At 37.0% G+C, this 18,789-nt stretch overlaps 3 protein-coding genes across 4 annotated transcripts; all 3 read right to left on the bottom strand.

The window, feature by feature from the left end:
- Nucleotides 1-620: 620 nt before the first annotated feature.
- On the bottom strand, nucleotides 621-5,835 carry LOC122074591 (low affinity sulfate transporter 3-like). 2 transcript variants are annotated; one of them, XM_042639482.1, is made up of 12 exons: nucleotides 5,498-5,835; nucleotides 5,325-5,373; nucleotides 4,388-4,595; nucleotides 4,134-4,302; nucleotides 3,395-3,463; nucleotides 3,071-3,301; nucleotides 2,857-2,983; nucleotides 2,087-2,373; nucleotides 1,426-1,619; nucleotides 1,200-1,291; nucleotides 1,018-1,094; nucleotides 621-932 (listed from the first exon to the last, which is right to left on the bottom strand). In XM_042639482.1, exons 1-12 carry the CDS (start codon nucleotides 5,795-5,797, stop codon nucleotides 780-782), a joined length of 1,956 nt encoding a protein of 651 aa, XP_042495416.1. In that variant the 5' UTR covers nucleotides 5,798-5,835; the 3' UTR covers nucleotides 621-779. The 2 variants fall into 2 exon arrangements, 1 of the variants encoding a protein (XP_042495416.1); XR_006139002.1 differs by lacking the exon at nucleotides 1,200-1,291 and having other exon boundaries at nucleotides 792-932.
- A 1,827-nt stretch (nucleotides 5,836-7,662) lies between these two features.
- LOC122074633 (prohibitin-1, mitochondrial) lies at nucleotides 7,663-15,198 on the bottom strand. The gene is made up of 6 exons (XM_042639548.1): nucleotides 14,883-15,198; nucleotides 11,916-12,103; nucleotides 9,523-9,639; nucleotides 8,893-9,063; nucleotides 8,145-8,357; nucleotides 7,663-8,063 (listed from the first exon to the last, which is right to left on the bottom strand). The coding sequence occupies exons 2-6, from the start codon at nucleotides 12,090-12,092 to the stop codon at nucleotides 7,872-7,874; spliced, it is 870 nt and encodes a 289-aa protein (XP_042495482.1). The 5' UTR covers nucleotides 12,093-12,103; nucleotides 14,883-15,198; the 3' UTR covers nucleotides 7,663-7,871.
- Nucleotides 15,199-15,826: 628 nt separating this feature from the next.
- LOC122074634 (prohibitin-1, mitochondrial-like) lies at nucleotides 15,827-18,587 on the bottom strand. The gene is made up of 6 exons (XM_042639549.1): nucleotides 18,230-18,587; nucleotides 17,941-18,128; nucleotides 17,428-17,544; nucleotides 16,890-17,060; nucleotides 16,279-16,491; nucleotides 15,827-16,192 (listed from the first exon to the last, which is right to left on the bottom strand). Exons 2-6 carry the CDS (start codon nucleotides 18,115-18,117, stop codon nucleotides 16,001-16,003), a joined length of 870 nt encoding a protein of 289 aa, XP_042495483.1. The 5' UTR covers nucleotides 18,118-18,128; nucleotides 18,230-18,587; the 3' UTR covers nucleotides 15,827-16,000.
- Nucleotides 18,588-18,789: the final 202 nt, after the last annotated feature.

The following is an 18,789-nucleotide window of genomic DNA, read 5'->3' as shown; positions in this document are numbered from 1 at the left end:
TGGTGGTATTCCACTTATGGTTCAAATAAGTGGAATCGAAATGGGATCAGTCTTCACCAATTCGATTCATCTAGATAAATCTTAATCCATGAAAGCCGGTACGAATTGAAATTGAAAGTTTATGAAGATCTTGATTTCTCCCGTTCGTATAGCTCTTTAGTCATTTGGGTCTTTTTTTTTTTCATATACAAAAAAATTATCATTAAAAAAAAAACCTTTCTCAAACCATTACTCCAATACTTTGATTAGGTGGTGGCTCTTGAATTGCAGGAGTCATTTCCAATTGCCTAGGTAGACAAGAATCAAGATAAGGTGCAGTATTTATTATATTTTTTTAGGGCAAAGTGTAGGTGTGTCGTTAGTTTTTCTAGATCAAGCAATTCAACAATTTAGGCCATTGGAGGGCCTGCGATAAGAGAGGCATAGATCATTTCCAAAGAGGAGGGAGAGAGAGAGAGAGAGAATGGCATAGTTGGACACCCTAACATTATCTGTCACCATTCTATACCCAATTCATGTGTCTTACAACTCCAAAATTTTTTTGCAGAACTCTTTGCACTAATTCGTTTAGGGTGTCTAATTGTAACTAACCATGCCTATAATTGACACACAAATAAAAGAAAATCATGCTTGAAATTAGTCCAAAAATGTTTCAATTTCCAAATTAGTTCACTCTTGATACATTTCACATTTGAAAATACACATGATATTGGAGATTCGAATATAGATATCTCTGACTTGTTGCATCAAATATATGACTTACTATGGTACAAGCTCCCTCAAAGAGAGGTCATCACTTGGTCCTTCATAGTTTGAAGGCATGTTTGCACAGCTTCACCAACTGTAAGGAAGACCCTTTCTTCAATCTTCTCCACAAACTTGACCAACTTTAACTTTTGAATTACTTGGCTCCAAGGGTTGGCTATGGCTAACTTCAAAATGGAAATAGATCGGTTAATTATTGTGAATGAACATGTCAAAGTCTCAACCACTATATGATCTTCAACACACATTTACCTCTGTACCATGGGAAACCAACTTCTCATGTAGTTCTTCTAATGCATGGATTCCAGAAGTGTCAATGTTCATCAAGTCTGTCACCAGAATTCATACCCTTCTTCAGTCAGGAAAATTGAAATCACTTGGTCAGGTCATGAAAGTTTAAAATCGAAATAGGTATAGTGGGTATAGATGTTTACTACACAAATCAAGGATTACTACTTGAATCCTTCCTTTTTCTTCATTTGTTTTTGTTTCCTTCCCTTCTTCCTCCATTACCCACTTTACTATCCTATACCAAATAAGAAAATTATTAAAGACCTCTCTCTCTCTCATTCATGTTCGAGGGTCCAAATCAAATGCTTAAGATATTAGGTAAAAAACTGGAGATAGTTCCTCAAATATATGAAGACAACACACACATACCTTTCTCTCACATAATTGGAGTTTGCGAAACAAAGAAGGGATGACTGTATGCGAGCTATAAGGATGCCAGGAGTCTTAACAGCACTAGGATATTGATTAATGCTACAGAAAATATCAGTAGTTGGGAGCCTTCCAAGGACTTCTGTACGTGGTCGAATTGTGTAAAATAGTATCCTCCCAAATGAGATGATTACCTGCAATATCCAAACAATCATGTTAGTGATTATCCAATCTAAAAAGCCAATACCTAAAGTGATGCACCAAACATTGGAAATCGCAAACAAATAATCATATGAAGCAACACAACGATTTACGTGGTTTGACAAAATTATGTACATCCACAGTGAGATGAGATCTACTCCACCATCGATGAAGAATAGGGTTATAGTCACTCGTTCTCATGCCTCTCTCATATTACAGGGAGCAAATTCTAACTCGCTACAAATTTATAGTGAAACATAGGGACACATTATCGAAATACCCATCAACCCTATAAAAGTTAGTCTCTTCTCTCATTAGCCCACAAATGCAAGCGACGGAATACAAAACATCGTAAACCCAATACACAACCACAGAAATTAGTCTCTCCTCTCGTCATTAAACCTGAGATGTAAACTCCACAGAGAATATATAATTAAACGAAAGTATAGAAACACATTACCGCAGCTAAAAGACCAATCTCCACCGATGCAAACACCACCCCAAAGAATGCTCCTATACAAGCAAGGAAGTCTAGTTTATCAACCTTCCAAATGTGATAAGCTCCATTTACATCGATTAGTCCAGGAAGCGCAGATAGAATAATTGATGCAAGGATTGAAATTGGAGTGAAATAAAGGAGCTTAGTGAACAATTCCAATGATATAACCACCATTACAGCCATGATCATATTTGAGACAACTGTTTGAGAACCCGCCATGAAATTAACCGCTGTTCGCGAGAATGAACCTGCATAATGTACCCAAACGCAAATTCTTGTTATTCATAATGTATACATTGACGTTGTCCTTCCCTAACTGGTCAAGCTTTTAGGTGAAATAATAACGAACATGGCATTAGAGCTGAATTGTATACGATATACCACAAAATAACCTCACCAATAAGTATATGACACCTGGCATTCAACCATAGACCAAGGACTTATTCACAACTTAAGGAACCTAACTATAAGGGTAAATAAGGCACTTCACCCTATATGTGGATTAGGGTTTCATAGCATCTACCCATAAAAGGGAAAAGAGGTCAATCTCTCACTCTCTCTACTGCTTTAATAATTTATTTGTTATTTGAAAACTGACTTAAGCATCAGAGTCTCTTGGCAGGAGCATCCTTCCGACCCTTTTTTTTGTAGCTCTCTCCCGAAGTCGACGATCGAATTTCTGCATCAACAATGTATAAAGATGTAATTTCTAAGTATATTGAAGAACTCACCAGTCGCCACATAGCATGAACTTAAAGAACCCACAATGTTCATGATGCCTATTGCTAGCATTTCCTTATTCCCATCGAGATGGTAACCCTCAATGGTTGCAAATGATCTGCTGACAGCCGTGGCTTCCTGGATAAAAAGGTCACGGTAAGGTTAAGGAATTTTAATCTCACTTTTCAGTTTATTTAAGAGAGAGAAATAAAATTAGAGCAGCACCAGGAGAGCAATGATGGCAGAGATAAATCCAAATTTTGCCACTTCACCAATATGTGGTCCTTTAAACATTAATTGCTTAGCTGAACTTGGATTCAAGCCTCCTCTAATATGTTTCACTATTAGAATTCCATCCTTATCTGCTCTTGTTCGGAAAACCATTAGAGTTGATAAAATAACAGATACCAGAGGAGCAATGGCAGGTAACCAGAAGAGCTTCCTATTCTTTCTACCCTGCAAATTAGGGGGATTCCAAACATCAGTAAACTAACATGGCTAAATAACCACAAATGATAAATGAAGCATTCCAAGTTTAGTTTTTGTTACCAAGAACCTGGTGATTATGATGAAAATCAGGAATGAGCACCCAAGAACAAAATTAAGGGAGCTCCACTGCTGCTAAGACACAAGAAACTGTTGAGAACTTGAAAGGAAACTATGAATCAATTAAAATTAATAAATAAATAAATAAATAAAATGAAGGTAACTATCATTATGGCTTAAAATCATGCACACGGCAATTGGATGGGACGAGGTGGGTGAATCATAGACCCTCATCCCTTATCCAATGGCTTTGTGCATGGTTGTGCACCATTAACGATTGTGCATAAGACTCTTTCCCAATTCTAAAAGGAAAAACTTATTTTTGTGCTTCTAGGCATCACTATGCTTAGTGAAGTGTAATGCTTCACTATTTGCAGTATGTGGGTTAGTCGATATTACAGAGGATTCAACATACATCTTAATGCTAAACTTTTAGTCATAAGCAAAGAAAATAGGTCAAACTCTGATTCAAAGTATCAGTAAAATTACAAAATTGCCATCAATGCCATCAAATGAAAAATAAATATAAAATACAAAATGGCACTTTTTTGTTATTTTAGTTAGTTTTGCTACTCATTTAAGCTGAAATTGTATTAATGAAATGTTTACCTGGTCCTCTTATCACATAAAATCACGTCACAGACATAATGAAACATTATACTTCACTAGGTATAATGAACCGAAACAAAACCCTTTTAAAAAAAAAAAAATACGTACAAATTTGAGTCGATCTTCATCTTACCGCGTGATTGATCCAAACTGCTTTTAAGACAGAGATGACATCAGTTTTGGTAGTAAAGTGACTGATGCCAAGAAGACCCTTTAACTGTTGCATACATATGAGGATTGCTGCACCCCCAGTGAACCCAACAATGGCTGCATGTGACAGGAAATCCACAAGAAAACCCAACCTACAGAAAGCTATGAGGACTGAAATGTTATCTTATGAAGTTAATTAAGAATTAATAAATGGACCAAAAATTTAATTAAGGCCACCTGAACAGTCCAAACATAGCTTGAAAGATACCAGCAAAGAAAGTGGTGGTGAAGACAATGTTTCTGTAAGTAATGGGATCACCCTCAGGATCTACTAGTTTCTGAATCATGGAAGACAATAGGAGCGAAACCACAGCCACTGGTCCAATGGCCATCTCACTTGAACTCCCCATTAAACCATAGATCAGAGGCGGTACAACACTAGTGTCTAATCAAAACAGACCCAAATAATTTAATTAATGGATACTTATCCATAAGGAATTTCAACTAATCCTAAAACCTCTTCAATTCCAGTTTCGAACACAAATAATGAGATTCTTATTTCAGAATATTTATAATTATATAACATCGAAAGAGATTAAAAATAATTATTCTATTTGGGGAAAGCAACAACAAAGGCATGCTTTGAAGCTAGAATAGAATTCTCCCACAGAAAAGAGAGGAATTTTCTTTGGAAAAATAGAAGATATGATATTCTGTAGGGCCAACATTCTAAAAAGATATGACGCTCTCCCCACCAAAAATAATACACGTAGGACCTTCAAATGACAAATGTAAACCCAATAAAGGATTTATGGCTTTAAAGAATATTCTTTGGAATAGGAATTTGGAACCCACCCAGCCGTTTGCTAGTTTGACCTCTTACCCCCCACCACTTCTTGAAAAAATAGTTCTAGTATTGTAATATTACAATAAGTGTGACTCAATAAGCCCCTTGCTGACCTCTTATGGGTCCCTTCTCCCTCCGCTTGTGGGTCTCTATGTGGCCATTTAGTGGGTTTTGCCTGGAGTGCCCTTTGAAGTAGCACCACACACCCCCAAAAAAAACCAAAAAAAAAAAAGAAAAGAAAACAATACAATTTTTTCTTTCATTAATTTGTAGTTGAAAAGAGAAGGAAAAGTACTGATGCAACATATATAAAAGCAAGCTACTTACAGAGCCCATATTGAGGATCAAGGTTTGCTAAACTTGCATACCCAATACTCTGCAAGATATTTAAAACAAATTATAAAGGGCAAGCAGTGAAGGAAGAGATCAAAGCCAACATAAGATGGTAAGAAGGGGTTGAAGAAAGAATAGTTTCTTAGTTATATCAACTTCGTGTTCACCTGTGGAATGCTAAGGCTGGAAAGAGTTAAACCTGCCATAAAATCATTTTTGAACTTCTCAAAATTGTAACTACGACCCCAACTGAGGATCGGGAAAAGGCCTTCTAAGAACACAACCACAGATCGAAGTTGTAGTCTAGCTCTGAAAGATGAAGATGAGTACTTGCCCATGAGCTCACACCACAGACTCGGTGGCTCAGGTGGGTCTAGCACCCATCGTCTGGTCCTCTCCACATGACTCGTGTGCTCAATGTTGTGCTGTTGATCAACATCAAAGCTCACAGTGGCCAACGAACCCATGCTAAACTTTAAGTGTTTGGAAGAACAGAGAGGAGATCAACAGCACAAGGATTACAAGTTGAATGTGAATTCAAAGAGAGGCCAGGAGAGGACTTTATAGTGGGAGCCCGAGCCATATCCCATATTCCATATGTTTTTGAATTCAAAGTTCCGGTAAATACTCACTCTCTGCCCTTGGTCTATATTTACTAAAACTCCACAATATAACTTGTTTTTTTCTGTTACTCCCCCAACATTTTGACTTTTACCTCTCATTCTTTTTCACCTAGTAGCATATTACTCCATTCTTAAATTAACTGGTTCAAAAATTGTTTTTACTGAGTACTCAGTTTTTAATAAAATTGGTTCAAAACTTACTTTTACTGAACCAAGAAAGAAAAGCGATTGTACTATTTTTTTTTTAATTGTACTTTTTTTAAAACCCATGGCTCCATATCAACAAATTCATTGAGCAAATCTTGAGTAAAGTAATGTTGAACTGAATTGTGTAATTTTACTCAACAAATGGGGCATCACATCAAGAGGAATGTTGAGGAGATTAGAAAGAGCCAGAAAAAACCCAAAATAATTGGTCTTCCACAGAGGGTGGACATGCCATTGGATCCAACGTCAACTAAAGAAGAGAGCTAATTTAGGTATTCAACTTTTTTTAATCCCTAAAACCACGTGTTGCTACCTTATTGAATGTACCACTGAGACGGATAATAATCCAAATTGGTATCGACTGACAAATTCTCAAATATCGATCACGATATCAATTACTAAATCCATGATATATAAAAACATAATTCACACAAAAAAAAAAAAAAAAAACCCTCACATTGATTCATTATTTTGAAAAACTAATTATCAGTGCGAAGAGTGTTGAGTTTTTAACCAATGCTTTTCTTTCTTGATTCGGTAAGACAATTTTTGAACCGATTAATTTAAAAATAGAGTAATCAGTGGGTTGTTCTTGGTTTAGTAAAAGTAACTTTTGAACCAATCAATTTAAGAATAGAAAGGTTACCAGGTACAAGGGAGGGCTAATCTGAAATTTTAAAAAGAACAAGAAAAAGTAGTAGAGATGAAAGTTTAAAAATAAGAGAGTAATAGGAAAAAATTTGAAGGTGGAAAAATTTTAATAAATATAGGATAAATGTAGAAGAGTGTTAGTAATTGCCCTTACAAAGTTTCAAAAATCTTTGAACCTGATTCTTCATAGAGTGGGGATCACTAGTGATAAGGTTAGGTCACATGTGAGCTGCAAATGGGAAGCAAACAACTCAAGTCAAATGCAATTAGCTCTTCCTTTCCTCATTTATGTCCTATCCATTCTTTTTTATCGGTAAGTTTTCTCTCTACTGGAGAGAGACAGACTTACTGCTAATTATGGTGCAAATTAACCACATCCACGTATTAAATACTTGAATAATAAAGCAGCTATATATGGGCATAATTAAGCTCAGGAGCCAGTCAACAAAGTTCCTTCCCTTTAGGTAGTGTAACAGTATCTACTGTACACCTAAAGGTGGGTTGGGTTGTTCATAGAAGATCAAGATTAGTGCTTCACAAAGTTCCTTCTATTTTTCTCATTTTTATTTAAAAAGGATGGTTCCACGGCCGAAAGTATTGAGAGACAAGTTCATTTTGTCTACATGTACGTGTCAAAGGCCAACACCTGTCTCTTTTACTTTCATAAATATTCTTAATATATTACAAAATATGTTCTTAATTTATTCCTCTCAGTTTCTAAGAAACTGAGCTGATTTTACATTTTAAACTGTCTGCATATGAACACATTTGAATGGGCTTTACCCCTAATTTTAGGTTCTCTAAGAATAAGACAAGGATAAAAAGAAGCTTAAAATTCCAAAATACACTTCTAGAGGAATCACTCCGACAAACCCTTAAATACTCAAGATAAATAGTTCAAACCCAAAAAAGAAACCAATGCTGGAGTCTGGTGATGTGAAAAATCATACCAGGAAGATCGTCTCAACTCAGTTACACAACAGTCCCACCAAAAGAACTAATTCTTGATGACAAAAAAGGAAACAAAATGTCAGAATCCCGCTGTTTACGATGTGAGCATTTATTTCTTCCCACTCTCTAAATTCATCTCCTGAAGGTTCAACAACAGGTCCTCTGAACTCAAGAAAACCCGGTTTGCTGAGTTGGAAATTGTATTTGCTATTTCTCTTGCAGCTTCAATTTTCCTTAAGGTGATGAATGCTGGATTGTCTGCAATAGCTTGACCGATCAGTTGGGCACTCTTAGCTTCACCCTGATATTGAAAACAAAGAATGACATGAATGCAAATGATTATACAGACCAAGAACACTATAAGAGAGAAATAGACAGTAACCTGTGCCCGGATAACAGCACTTCTCTTGTCTTGCTCCGCTTTTTCTACCACAAATTTGGCCCGCTCAGCTTCTTGTGCCGCAACCTGTTTAGCTTCAATTGCAGCAGTAAACTCCCTTCCAAACGTAAGGCTCGTAAGGGACACATCATCCAAGGCAATGTTGAAGTTGGCTGCCCTTTCCGTCAATATCTTTCGTATTTCCCTACTAACAGCCTATAGAAAGATAAAATAACGCTTTAACACATTCATTTGTTTTCCCTTTATTGAAACAAATAAGAAATAATAAGAATTTCAATTCCTTTTATCAGGGAAATTTGATTCTAAAAGCACCATAGGCAAAGGTCAAAGAAAAAAAAAAGAACAAAAGCAGTGCAGCAAAGCAAAAATGAAACAAATTTGCTGAATCCTTCCCCCACCTGCAGCACACACACACACACACACACACACACACACACACACAGAACGAAGAAGAGAGAAGTATGCATCTATTAAATAGTTTAAACAAAACATATACTAGGCTAAATTATTGCAATCATCCAAGGAAGCATGTTTTGGACAAGAAAATAAGAAAAGTTGACTAAAGAAATTCTAAATCCCAAATTTTCTCTTATTAAGAGTCAGGCTCCCACAAAATAAAATTGATGTTCAGATTGTGCTAGTAAACACTTAGCACTTTTAAAAACTTAATATAGCATTCAGGATTATAATAATAATATACTTACTCCAAAGACAAGGCTGTATAACCTACCTCTCTCTGGGTGATAAGCTGGCTGGCATTGTACTGTGCTACCACAGCTTTCAAGGTTTCATGAATTATTGAAGGCAGGACTCTCTCATTATAGTTCTCCCCAAGAGTTCGATAGATTTCAGGTAACTGGTCTGGCACAGGTCGTGTAAGAACTCGAAGCCCAATCTTGACCTGCACAAAAAAGGAAATACAATAGATACAAAGCTAATTTTGCAATAGAGATAAAATAAGCCCAACAAACAACAAAAGCCATGTTACATGGACCATAAATGACCCCATATTATTGACTGGGGAAATAGGTTATATTCATTAACACAATCCATACCCCTGATCTTTATATTTCATATGAAACTACATGTGTTCTTGAATGGCTGCTGCTCTAGCATGAAAATTTTCAAGATTTATCCAATGCACATGTTTCCAAACACACACACACACACACACACACACACAAATTTACTGCATAAACTAAACCAAATCTGAAACCAGCAAGCTGAATTCCCCAGCCTAGAACCAGGCCTACAAGTCAAAAAGATAAAATGGGGCCTAGTTCAGCCTTGTCCTGGGATTGCTAGAGAAAATAATTGGCAATCTAGGAAAATAAAAATAGAGCAAATTAAAACAATGTACCATTTGGAGGTCGCGGCTTCCCGAAGTACTCTCCACAAGATGAGGACGTGCACGGACATCATAAATCACTGGCCTATCAAACCATGGGACCATCAGATGTGTTCCTTCTGGATAAACCTGCAAGTTGCCAAGTCACTTTACATAACTAGAGAGAATAAATCCAAGTCGGGAATTGACATAGTAATACAAAAACAAACTAAGCCTTATCCCAAGTTAATGGGGTCGGCTACACCGATCCCACAAAAAAGTCGGGAATTGACAAACTATTAGAAAGCAGATTATCCATCTACCGTATGATTCTGCAGTTACAAAGCATGGGTGTAGTGAACTCAGTATTATTGTAACAGTTCTAACAATTTTGTCTCAGCTTTTAAAAGCTCAATCTTCCTCCTTAAATACCAGAATTGAAAAACTAATAGAAAGCAGATTAAATAATGAATTTTCCCTCATTGAAATTTTATTATAATTGTATTTTTTTCCTTCAAAATGGAGGACATAGAAGAGCTAATTCGAACTAGAGACTTAGGAAACTATTAAATGCATTCATAAGTTTTATACAAAAGAGCACCACATTCAGAAAAGAGGAAAACCTGATTAGAAAACAAAAAGATGGAAAAGCAATGCTGCTTCATCCTTCTCTACTAGTGGCCACCCTCATCAGACCAAGAACTATAATTGGAGAACATATAATTTCGCCCAAAGACTCCGAAGGATTGCAAGTGGGTGTCATCCTTATACAATGCATATACGTCACAATAAAAGCAGTTGGACCAAAAGCTCAGGCTCCTCAGAATGACCAATGAAACAGGAACGACCCCACCCACAATGCAAGATGTGGTTGAAACAACTTAAATATGCATCGAAGATCCATATCATACATTATATTTTTCTGGCTAGTAAAGTGGTTGATCATTAGAATGTTACATACGAAGCCAGAAGGTTGTCCATGAAAAGTCCTAACTTGGCATGGGAATGCAAGCCAAGAAAAAAGGGTTCCAGGTGCAAGTAGCACACAGTACCACAGTCGTAATTTTGAGAAGGCGATAGCCAGAAAGCTAGGCATCAAAGCCACCCCCATGAAATATGGTAGATCTCAATAATTCCTTTCTTCACAATAATTCTGTATATTCTAATTTTTTGGAGGGTTAAGGTCTGTATATTATTTTGTTATATTTTTGTCTAGAAAAATAATATGAAAGTGAAAAAAATGGGGTCAAGCCCAACAAGGCCAGAACTGGCTGAGATATCCGAGCCTGACCTTGGGCCTGGGCTGAGCCCTAATAACCCTGGGCTAGGAATGGGTTTTAAAATACCCAGCCCAGCTCAGTCGCACCCCTGTTAAGGTTGAATGTACAACCCAACCAAAATTGACCGAATCTGACATATCTCTAACTTTAGAGAGTATTGCTCAACCATAATGGTTCCATCTTATTTATAAGCACTCATCGCTTTTTCATTTTTGCTAGTTTTCCAATGTGAGACTAAATGTAAAGTATCAGTTATCCCCTTCTTTTCTTCTAGAGTATAAGCCTTTATCTCTTTGAAATTTAAGTTTTAATCCAATATCAGATAGCTAGAAAGGGGGAAAAAAAGGTTGGAAGGATCTACAAATAAGGATAGGCCCTTGGGAAAAGGGGAGAAGCATAATAGGTAGGCATAATAAGGCCCACAGCCCACATTTAGTCTGTCAACTCAATTGGTCTAAAACCGAATAAAGATCTAACAACTTGGACCAGCATAAGACCAAGACCGACCAACCATTTACTATAGTTTCAGTCCTGATTGTTGGGATTGATAAGTTAATCAGTTGGTAGGCCATAGAGCAACACAAAATGTAGACCAACTGAAACCAACAGAACACAACCAATTTACACCCTTAAGCGAAACTATAATAGATACATATACCTTTTATTTTCCAGACATATCAAAGGGAATGAAGTAATATATAGAAACACAACACATTTTACTGTGAAGTTTAACTGCTCCAACTTTTAAAAGGCAAGTGAGACTTAAAGCCTTCATATTTGAAAAACTAGACTGACCAAAAAGGTGAGCGCACCAAGCAACTAACATTAAACTTTGATGAATTGGCCACAAAACGAGCTTACAAATGTCACAGAGGGAGAATAATTTAACATATTCTACAACAAAACAAATAAAAAATTAATTAAAAAATAAGGTATTGCAACTATGAAATAATGAAACTAAAGGAGATGGGAACTGTTAGAATTAAAGAAAAGAAAAATGAAGAAATTTTTTAGAACAATAAAGAAAATGAGTAATAGTCAAGCAACTAACAACGAGAAATAAGAATATCACTTATCCCTCTCTTATTTGTACATGAAAAGGGGGGGGGGGGACTTAGAGGGGGAGAAAGAGAGGAAAAGAAAGACCTTGTCTTTAACACCAACTAGACGGTTGAAGACAATAGCACGATGTCCACCCTCAACATTGTAGAGGCTATTAAGTGCTGCATACAGACCAAGGCCACCAATAACTCCCACCTTGAGTAGAGCAGAAGAAGCACCTCCCCCTGGCATCTTTGGAACTTTAACATTGTTGAAGTTCATCTTTCTGGAAGCTGCAAGGAGGTAAACTAGATGTCACCACAAAATACTGTATGTTACATCCATTAAAAAGGTACATCACCAATCTACTTATTAAAAAAAAAATTATGTCTCATCATAAGATCTAACTTCCAAGCACAACATTGTACCATCAATTGGGCATGAGTGGAATCCAAACTGATTTTCTCAGTAGGTGCACACATTATCACTCAATGACCAAAAATTGTATTCTTCACTCTTCCCAAAACAATAAGAGATACCACAACACTATGTTCAAGAAAGCGAAACTTCCATCACCCAAATGAGAAATTGTTCAAACAAGAAAGAGAACGCATCTAAATTTTAGTTAATGTGGAGTATATTACTTTAGCAGGAACACTGATTAAGGCGTTGAGATGGATACTGAAGTCTCAATATAAAGCCACTTGACACACCATCCAAGTATCTAAGGAGTAGACTGGTCTTACAAAGATCAAAAACCTCCCCTTTTAATTTATGACAGAAAAAATTTTAACTGGATGAATGGTTGGAATATAGTGCCACCGAACAGGCCGGCATGACAGTCTTGATTAAAAGCATTACCTCGGCTCTAGCCACCCAAAAAGGGACACTTTCCCCCTGCCCAAGAATTTAGCTTCCAAACTTAACAACCTAGACGTCAAACTCTGGAGAGAGAAAGGAAGGTCATCTTACATGTAATGGGTAAATTGTCAAAATAAAGTGTCAATGCATTCCCAAAAAAAAAAATCAAGCTTGGTTGGATTTGCTAACTCAAACCGATTCAATCTGGGAAAATATATTAAATGTAGGCTGTGATTGAGTAAATCTGAATTTCAAAACAAAAGCTCACCAATCAAGCTTTCTTCGAATTTGCTTACCCAACCCAATACAATCTGGGAAAAAATATTACGTGCATTTCCTAGATGGGAATATTTTCAATGCCTTCTGCCCTTCATCAGCCTCCCCTTTCTGGAAGGATATCAGGACCTCTCTAGGAACCCCTTAAACAGATAGCCTGTCTGAAGACTCTGAACCCAGTATCAGGTGCAATGGTCAACATTTGAAATGACTTGGATACCGTCATTACCCAATTACACCATTCCAGTGTCTCAGCTCTCTCCTTCCGTCCAAGAGTCGGTGACCTTACAATATCAGTGGGTAATACGACAATGAAAAATTTCCTTACCAATAGGCTCTTTGATCAGGGCATATCAAAACAAATCTTACAAATAAATATTACATTAGGAAATGGAAGAGTACTGGTTTTGCCCAAAAATGAAACATGGTTATCAATTTATTAATGCTGTAGCCTCTTTCTAGAACAGCCTCCACGCATCACCACTGCAAATATAACAAATATAACCACAAAACAAGTCTGATCCAATTTGTGGAATCTCCCTTTTCTGCCTAATCAGAAAATTCTCTATCCAAATACCTCAACCACATCCTACTAACCATGGACTTCTAGCACATACAACCTCCTTGGGATACATGTCCTCTTTGTTTAACTGCTAAAGAAGACTAAAATCATGTGCTATTCACATATTATGTAGCACAGCACATCCGACTGGCCTCACCTCTAGAGCTCATGCCTGGTTTCTTTGATGGGTCTTTATTCATGAATATATGTATATACACACTTCAATTGTGTGTGATTCAGCACTCCCAAAGAAAGATAAGACACATGTTCTTAGTACAGGAGCTATAGTCCATTATCAATCTTTTGTAGAAACACAAACCTAAAACGATGCAAAAAAGAATGGAAAAAATGAACAAACAATCACATAATGCACATAGATTTACGTGGTTCAGACAGATTTGCCTATGTCAACGGTGTGATGAGATCTTGCTTCACTATCAATAGAGAAAATGGTTACAATGCTCATCCTCACCCCTCTCTCAGATTGCTTACAAAGAAAGAAACCTCGCTACAAATATATAGAGAAACCCTATACAGGATCTGCCCACTTTTTCCACAGATGGAATTCGATACATCGTACCTTCAACATCTTTGCCTAACCTGGAACCAAATTTCCTTAATGACAAGCAATTGTCTCTATACAATATAATAAGGCAAATAAATAAATCAATTGTGTATTGTGTACTTTAAAGCATTTAAGTTACCACCCACCCCCCATGATGGGGTAGCTTCCATGCCAATGTGTCATGAGTTATCTCAATTCTCAACACTTACAACACACACCACCAGCATAACCCACAACCATGCAGCTGGATAGATAATCAAGTAACAGTTTTATTGAACCATAGTGATTTGAGATGCCATGGTCACGTTAAAGGAACTTTGTCTGAAGGAGATTATGATGGTGACAGATGCCAAAGTAATAGTAGATTACATACAGAGGGTAGATATCAGTTTTGTGCCTTGGACCTAGTGGATCTGCTTTCAGAATATAAAAAATTCAAGGACAAACTTTACTATATTTTCATTATACCATGTTAACAGACAGACTAACAAAGAAGCCCACTAAAATTTCTGCATACTCCATGAAGAACAACATTACGACAACCCGGGTCGATGTGCGTCCGAACTTCATTATTGTTAGACTTGTAAGATAATATTGCGGTTTGAGATTCTGATTATATAGTACTTGAAGGCACTGTAAGCTTGATGCTATTCACAGAGAGAAAGAGATCGAAGGGGGGAGAAAAGAGGGCAGAAATTGAAAACTGAACGGGAGGTAAAAAGTCAGCTTGGGTTCTGCCACCTCCTACATGATAAAGTGAACAACAAAATTATTATTTTCAGGAAAATGGAAGCTACGAAATACATACCTGAGGATCTTCGATTCCTTGAGGAAGAAGTTCAAGTTTGAGCTTGGAACTCTTTAACTTCTGCAAATTTCAAGGTTGAAGCAGAGAGTGAGAGTCCAGACTCCTCTGCACACCAAACCACGGGACTGGCACCTCGAAATTTTTAATTTTCAAGCTTCAGACGTTTCAGACATACAGGCTACGCTCTGCAAGAGAAATGAAGAAAGACCGGAGACAGAAGAAGACGAAGGGTGTTCCGCAAGAAACGAAGAGCCGAGTAAGGACTCGAAGGAGAGATGCGATTGGATTCTGAGAAACCCTTAGGCCCTAAAACCCAAGATTCTAAGGGTTTTAATTCGGTTCGGTATCGGTAGTTGAGGTATCGATTCGGTACACCAAAGATACCATATCGACACTATTTAGTTCGATATTTGGTACTAATATTCTATATGATACCGCTATTTAGTATGATATCGAAATGATATGGTGTGTTCCACCAAAAAAAGAAATGATATGGTGTGTTTACCCTTCGTCTTCTTCTGTCTCCAGTCTTTCTTCATTTCTCTTACCAAAACAAAAATTACCAATATACAAGCGAGGTGCCAAGAGGATTGGAACCCTATTAAGATATTTTTTGAGGTTCTTTATCCTCTATGGATCAGCAAAATAGACCAACCCCTTCGTAAACAATAAACTTTGTATGAGTCATAAACTCGGACATCTCAATAGGTACACCTTGGGCTACTCACACGGGGTGTTCAACCTCTGCCTAAGTTTAGAGTTCAAGCCCAAGGTAAACCCTAGTTATACATCATATAATCCCACACAAAAATGTATTAACATTTTAAATTGTCAGCATATTAGCACATTTGAGTGAGATTTACTCCCTAATTTTAGGGGTTGTATGAATAAAAGATATGGATAAAAAGGAAGTAAGCTTATTAACAATTCCAAAACACACGAGGTCCGAGAAACCTTTCTTTTACTCGAGGTAAATAATTCATACCACAAAAGAACCAATGCTAAAGTCTAGTGATAAGAAAAATCAATATAAGGAAGATTGTCTACAATCTACCAAATGAACCAACTCTGGATGACAAAAAAAAATGTAAGAATCTCTCTGAATACGATGTGACCATTTATTTCTTTCCACTTTCCAATTTCATCTCCTGAAGGTTCAGCAACAGGTCATCTGAGTTCAAGAAAACCCTGTTTGCTGATTTGGAAATTGTATGTGCTATTTCTCTGGCAGCTTCAATTTTCCTTAAGGTGATGAATGCTGGATTGTTTGCAATAGCTTGACCAATCAGTTGGGCACTCTTAGCTTCACCCTGATATCAAAAACAAAGAATATGAGATGAATGCAAGTGATTATAAAGACCAAGAACATTATGAAGAAAGTAATAGACAGAGTAACCTGTGCCCGGATAATAGCACTTTTTTTGTCTTGCTCAGCTTTTTCTACTACAAACTTGGCCCTCTCAGCTTCCTGTGCCGCAACCTGTTTTGCTTCAATTGCAGCAGTAAACTCCTTTCCAAATGTAAGGCTAGTAATGGATACATCATCCAAGGCAATGTTGAAGTTGGCTGCCCTTTCTGTCAATATCTTTCGTATTTCCCTACTAACAGCCTATAGAAAAACAAAATAACACTTTAACATTCCTTTATTTTCCCTTTCTTGATTCAAAGAAATAAGCATTTCAATTCCTTTTATCAAGTAAATCTGATTCTAAAAGCATCATAGGCAAAGGTCATATAAAGAGAACAAAATCAGTAGCACTCGAGCAGGCAAGTAACCAACCAGCCAGCAAAAATGAAACAAATTAGAAGAAGAGAAGTATGTATCTATTAGATAGTTGGAACAAAACAATACTAGATTAAATTATTGCAATCCTCCAAGGAAGCACATTATGAACAAGAAAATAAACAAAGTCTGTTAAAAGAAATTCTAAATCCCAAATAAACACTTAGCAGTTAGCACTGTTAAAAACTTAATATAGCATTCAAAGACAAGGCTGTATAACCTACCTCTCTCTGAGTGATAAGCTGGCTGGCATTGTACTGTGCCACCACAGCTTTCAAGGTTTCATCAATTATGGAAGGCAGGACTGTATGATTATAGTCCACTCCAAGAGTTCTGTAGATTTCAGGTAACCGATCTGGAACAGGTCGCGTAAGAACTCGAAGCCCAATAGTGACCTGCACAAAATATAAAATACAATAGATACAATAGATACAAAGATAATTTTGAAAAAAAGATGAAATAACCCAAAACAAACAACAAAAACCATTTTACATGAATGCTGTAGAATTAGGTTATACTCTTCCACACAATCTATATCCTTGATCTTAATATGTCATATGAAACTACATGTGTTCTTGAATGCTGCTCTAGCATGAGATTTTTCAAGATTTATCCAATGCACATGTTTCCAAGCATACATACAAAATTTACAACATAAACTCATCCAAATCTGAAACCAGCAAAGATAAAATGGGGCCTAGTTCAGCCTTGTCCTGAGACTTCTACAGCAAATTGGCAATCTAGGAAAATAAAACAATGTACCGTTTGGAGATCACGGCTTCCCGAAGTACTAATCACAGGACGAGGAAGCGCGCGGACATCAAAAATCACTGGTCTATCAAACCATGGGATCATCAGATGTGTTCCTTCTGGATAAACCTGCAAGTATGCAAAGTCACTTTAGTTGGGAATTCTCAAACAAATAGAAAGCAGATCATGCATCTACCATATGATTCTGTAGTTATAAAGCATGGTTGTAGTGAACTCAGTGTTACTGTAACTGTTCTAACAAGTTTTGATTCAGCTTTTAAAGCTCAACCCTCCTGATTAAATGCGAGAATTGATAAACTAATAGAAAGCAGATTAGTGGATTCAGTAATTACTGTAACAGTTCTAACAAATTTGGCCACAATTGATCACGAAACGAAGCTTACAAACATCACAGATTGAGATTAATTTAACACATTCTATGACAAAACAAATAAAATTTAATTCTCAATAAAATAGGAAGTTAAAAATTAATTTAAAGGGGAGAAAACAGAGGATGAGGTAGACCTTGTCTTTAACACCAACTAGACGGTTGAAGACAATAGCCCGATGTCCTCCCTCAACAGTGTAGAGGCTATTAAGTGCAGCAAACACACCAAAACCACCAATGACTCCCACCTTAAGCAGCGCAGAAGCACCACCTCCCCCTGGCATCTTTGGAACTTTCATATTCTTGAAGTTCATCTTTCTAGAATCTGCAAGGGGGTAAACTAGATGTGATGACCGCAAGACATTGTATGTTAAATCCATCAAAAGCACAAAAGGCTGGTTATCATCCATAGAATGAGTTCACTACCTGAGTGGGATCTTCGATTTCTTAAGGAAGAGGTTTAAGTTTGAGTTTCGAACTCTTAAACTCTGCAGATTTCAAGCTTGAAAGCAGGGAGTGAGAGACCAGACTCCTCTGCACACCAAACCACGGAGAGGAGAGGAGAGGCGACGCTCTGCAAGGGAAATAGAGAAAGAGCAGAGAGAGAAAACGTCGGAGGGTGCTCCGCAAAGAAATAGAAGACGTAGGGTGTTCCGCAAGAAATAGAAGACGTGCCGCTAAAACCTCAGATTCCCAATTCGGTTTTGGGAATCCTTTGGGTTTTGGGCGTGATTTGCTGCCTTGGCCCTTGAAAAACGATATAGGATTTGGGGAAATTTCCTTTCCTTTTTTTTTTTTTTTTTTTTTAAGAATTTCCCTTTAGGTATTGAATGCATTTATATGAATAAGTTTCTAGTAACCAAAAAAAAGTCATGAAGGATGGCCAAACAAAGTCTATATTGAAGAAGATATTCAATATTCTATTTTCAGCAAGTGTTTTAACTTTGGAAGATCATCACAACCTATGGAGCTGCCACTTTTAGAAA

The sequence above is a fragment of the Macadamia integrifolia genome, chromosome 3 (assembly GCF_013358625.1).
Source record: "Macadamia integrifolia cultivar HAES 741 chromosome 3, SCU_Mint_v3, whole genome shotgun sequence".
NCBI classification, from domain to species: Eukaryota; Viridiplantae; Streptophyta; class Magnoliopsida; order Proteales; family Proteaceae; genus Macadamia; species Macadamia integrifolia.
This window is presented reverse-complemented; position numbering and strand designations above follow the sequence as displayed.

Excerpts from the sequence above, each read along its gene's own strand:
- LOC122074591 (XM_042639482.1), bottom strand. The coding sequence starts at position 5,797 with ATGGGTTCGTTGGCCACTGTGAGCTTTGATGTTGATCAACAGCACAAC. Across the intron at positions 4,303-4,387 it reads GCTATGTTTGGACTGTTCAG|GTTGGGTTTTCTTGTGGATT; the intron begins GTGGCCTTAATT and ends AGCTTTCTGTAG. Across the intron at positions 2,984-3,070 it reads CTGCCATCATTGCTCTCCTG|GAAGCCACGGCTGTCAGCAG; the intron begins GTGCTGCTCTAA and ends CTTTTTATCCAG.
- LOC122074634 (XM_042639549.1), bottom strand. The coding sequence starts at position 18,117 with ATGAACTTCAAGAATATGAAAGTTCCAAAGATGCCAGGGGGAGGTGGT. Across the intron at positions 17,545-17,940 it reads TAGTTGGTGTTAAAGACAAG|GTTTATCCAGAAGGAACACA; the intron begins GTCTACCTCATC and ends GCATACTTGCAG. Across the intron at positions 16,492-16,889 it reads AGCTTATCACTCAGAGAGAG|GCTGTTAGTAGGGAAATACG; the intron begins GTAGGTTATACA and ends GTTTTTCTATAG.
- LOC122074633 (XM_042639548.1), bottom strand. The coding sequence starts at position 12,092 with ATGAACTTCAACAATGTTAAAGTTCCAAAGATGCCAGGGGGAGGTGCT. Across the intron at positions 9,640-11,915 it reads TAGTTGGTGTTAAAGACAAG|GTTTATCCAGAAGGAACACA; the intron begins GTCTTTCTTTTC and ends GGCAACTTGCAG. Across the intron at positions 9,064-9,522 it reads GAAGCCGCGACCTCCAAATG|GTCAAGATTGGGCTTCGAGT; the intron begins GTACATTGTTTT and ends TTTTTTGTGCAG.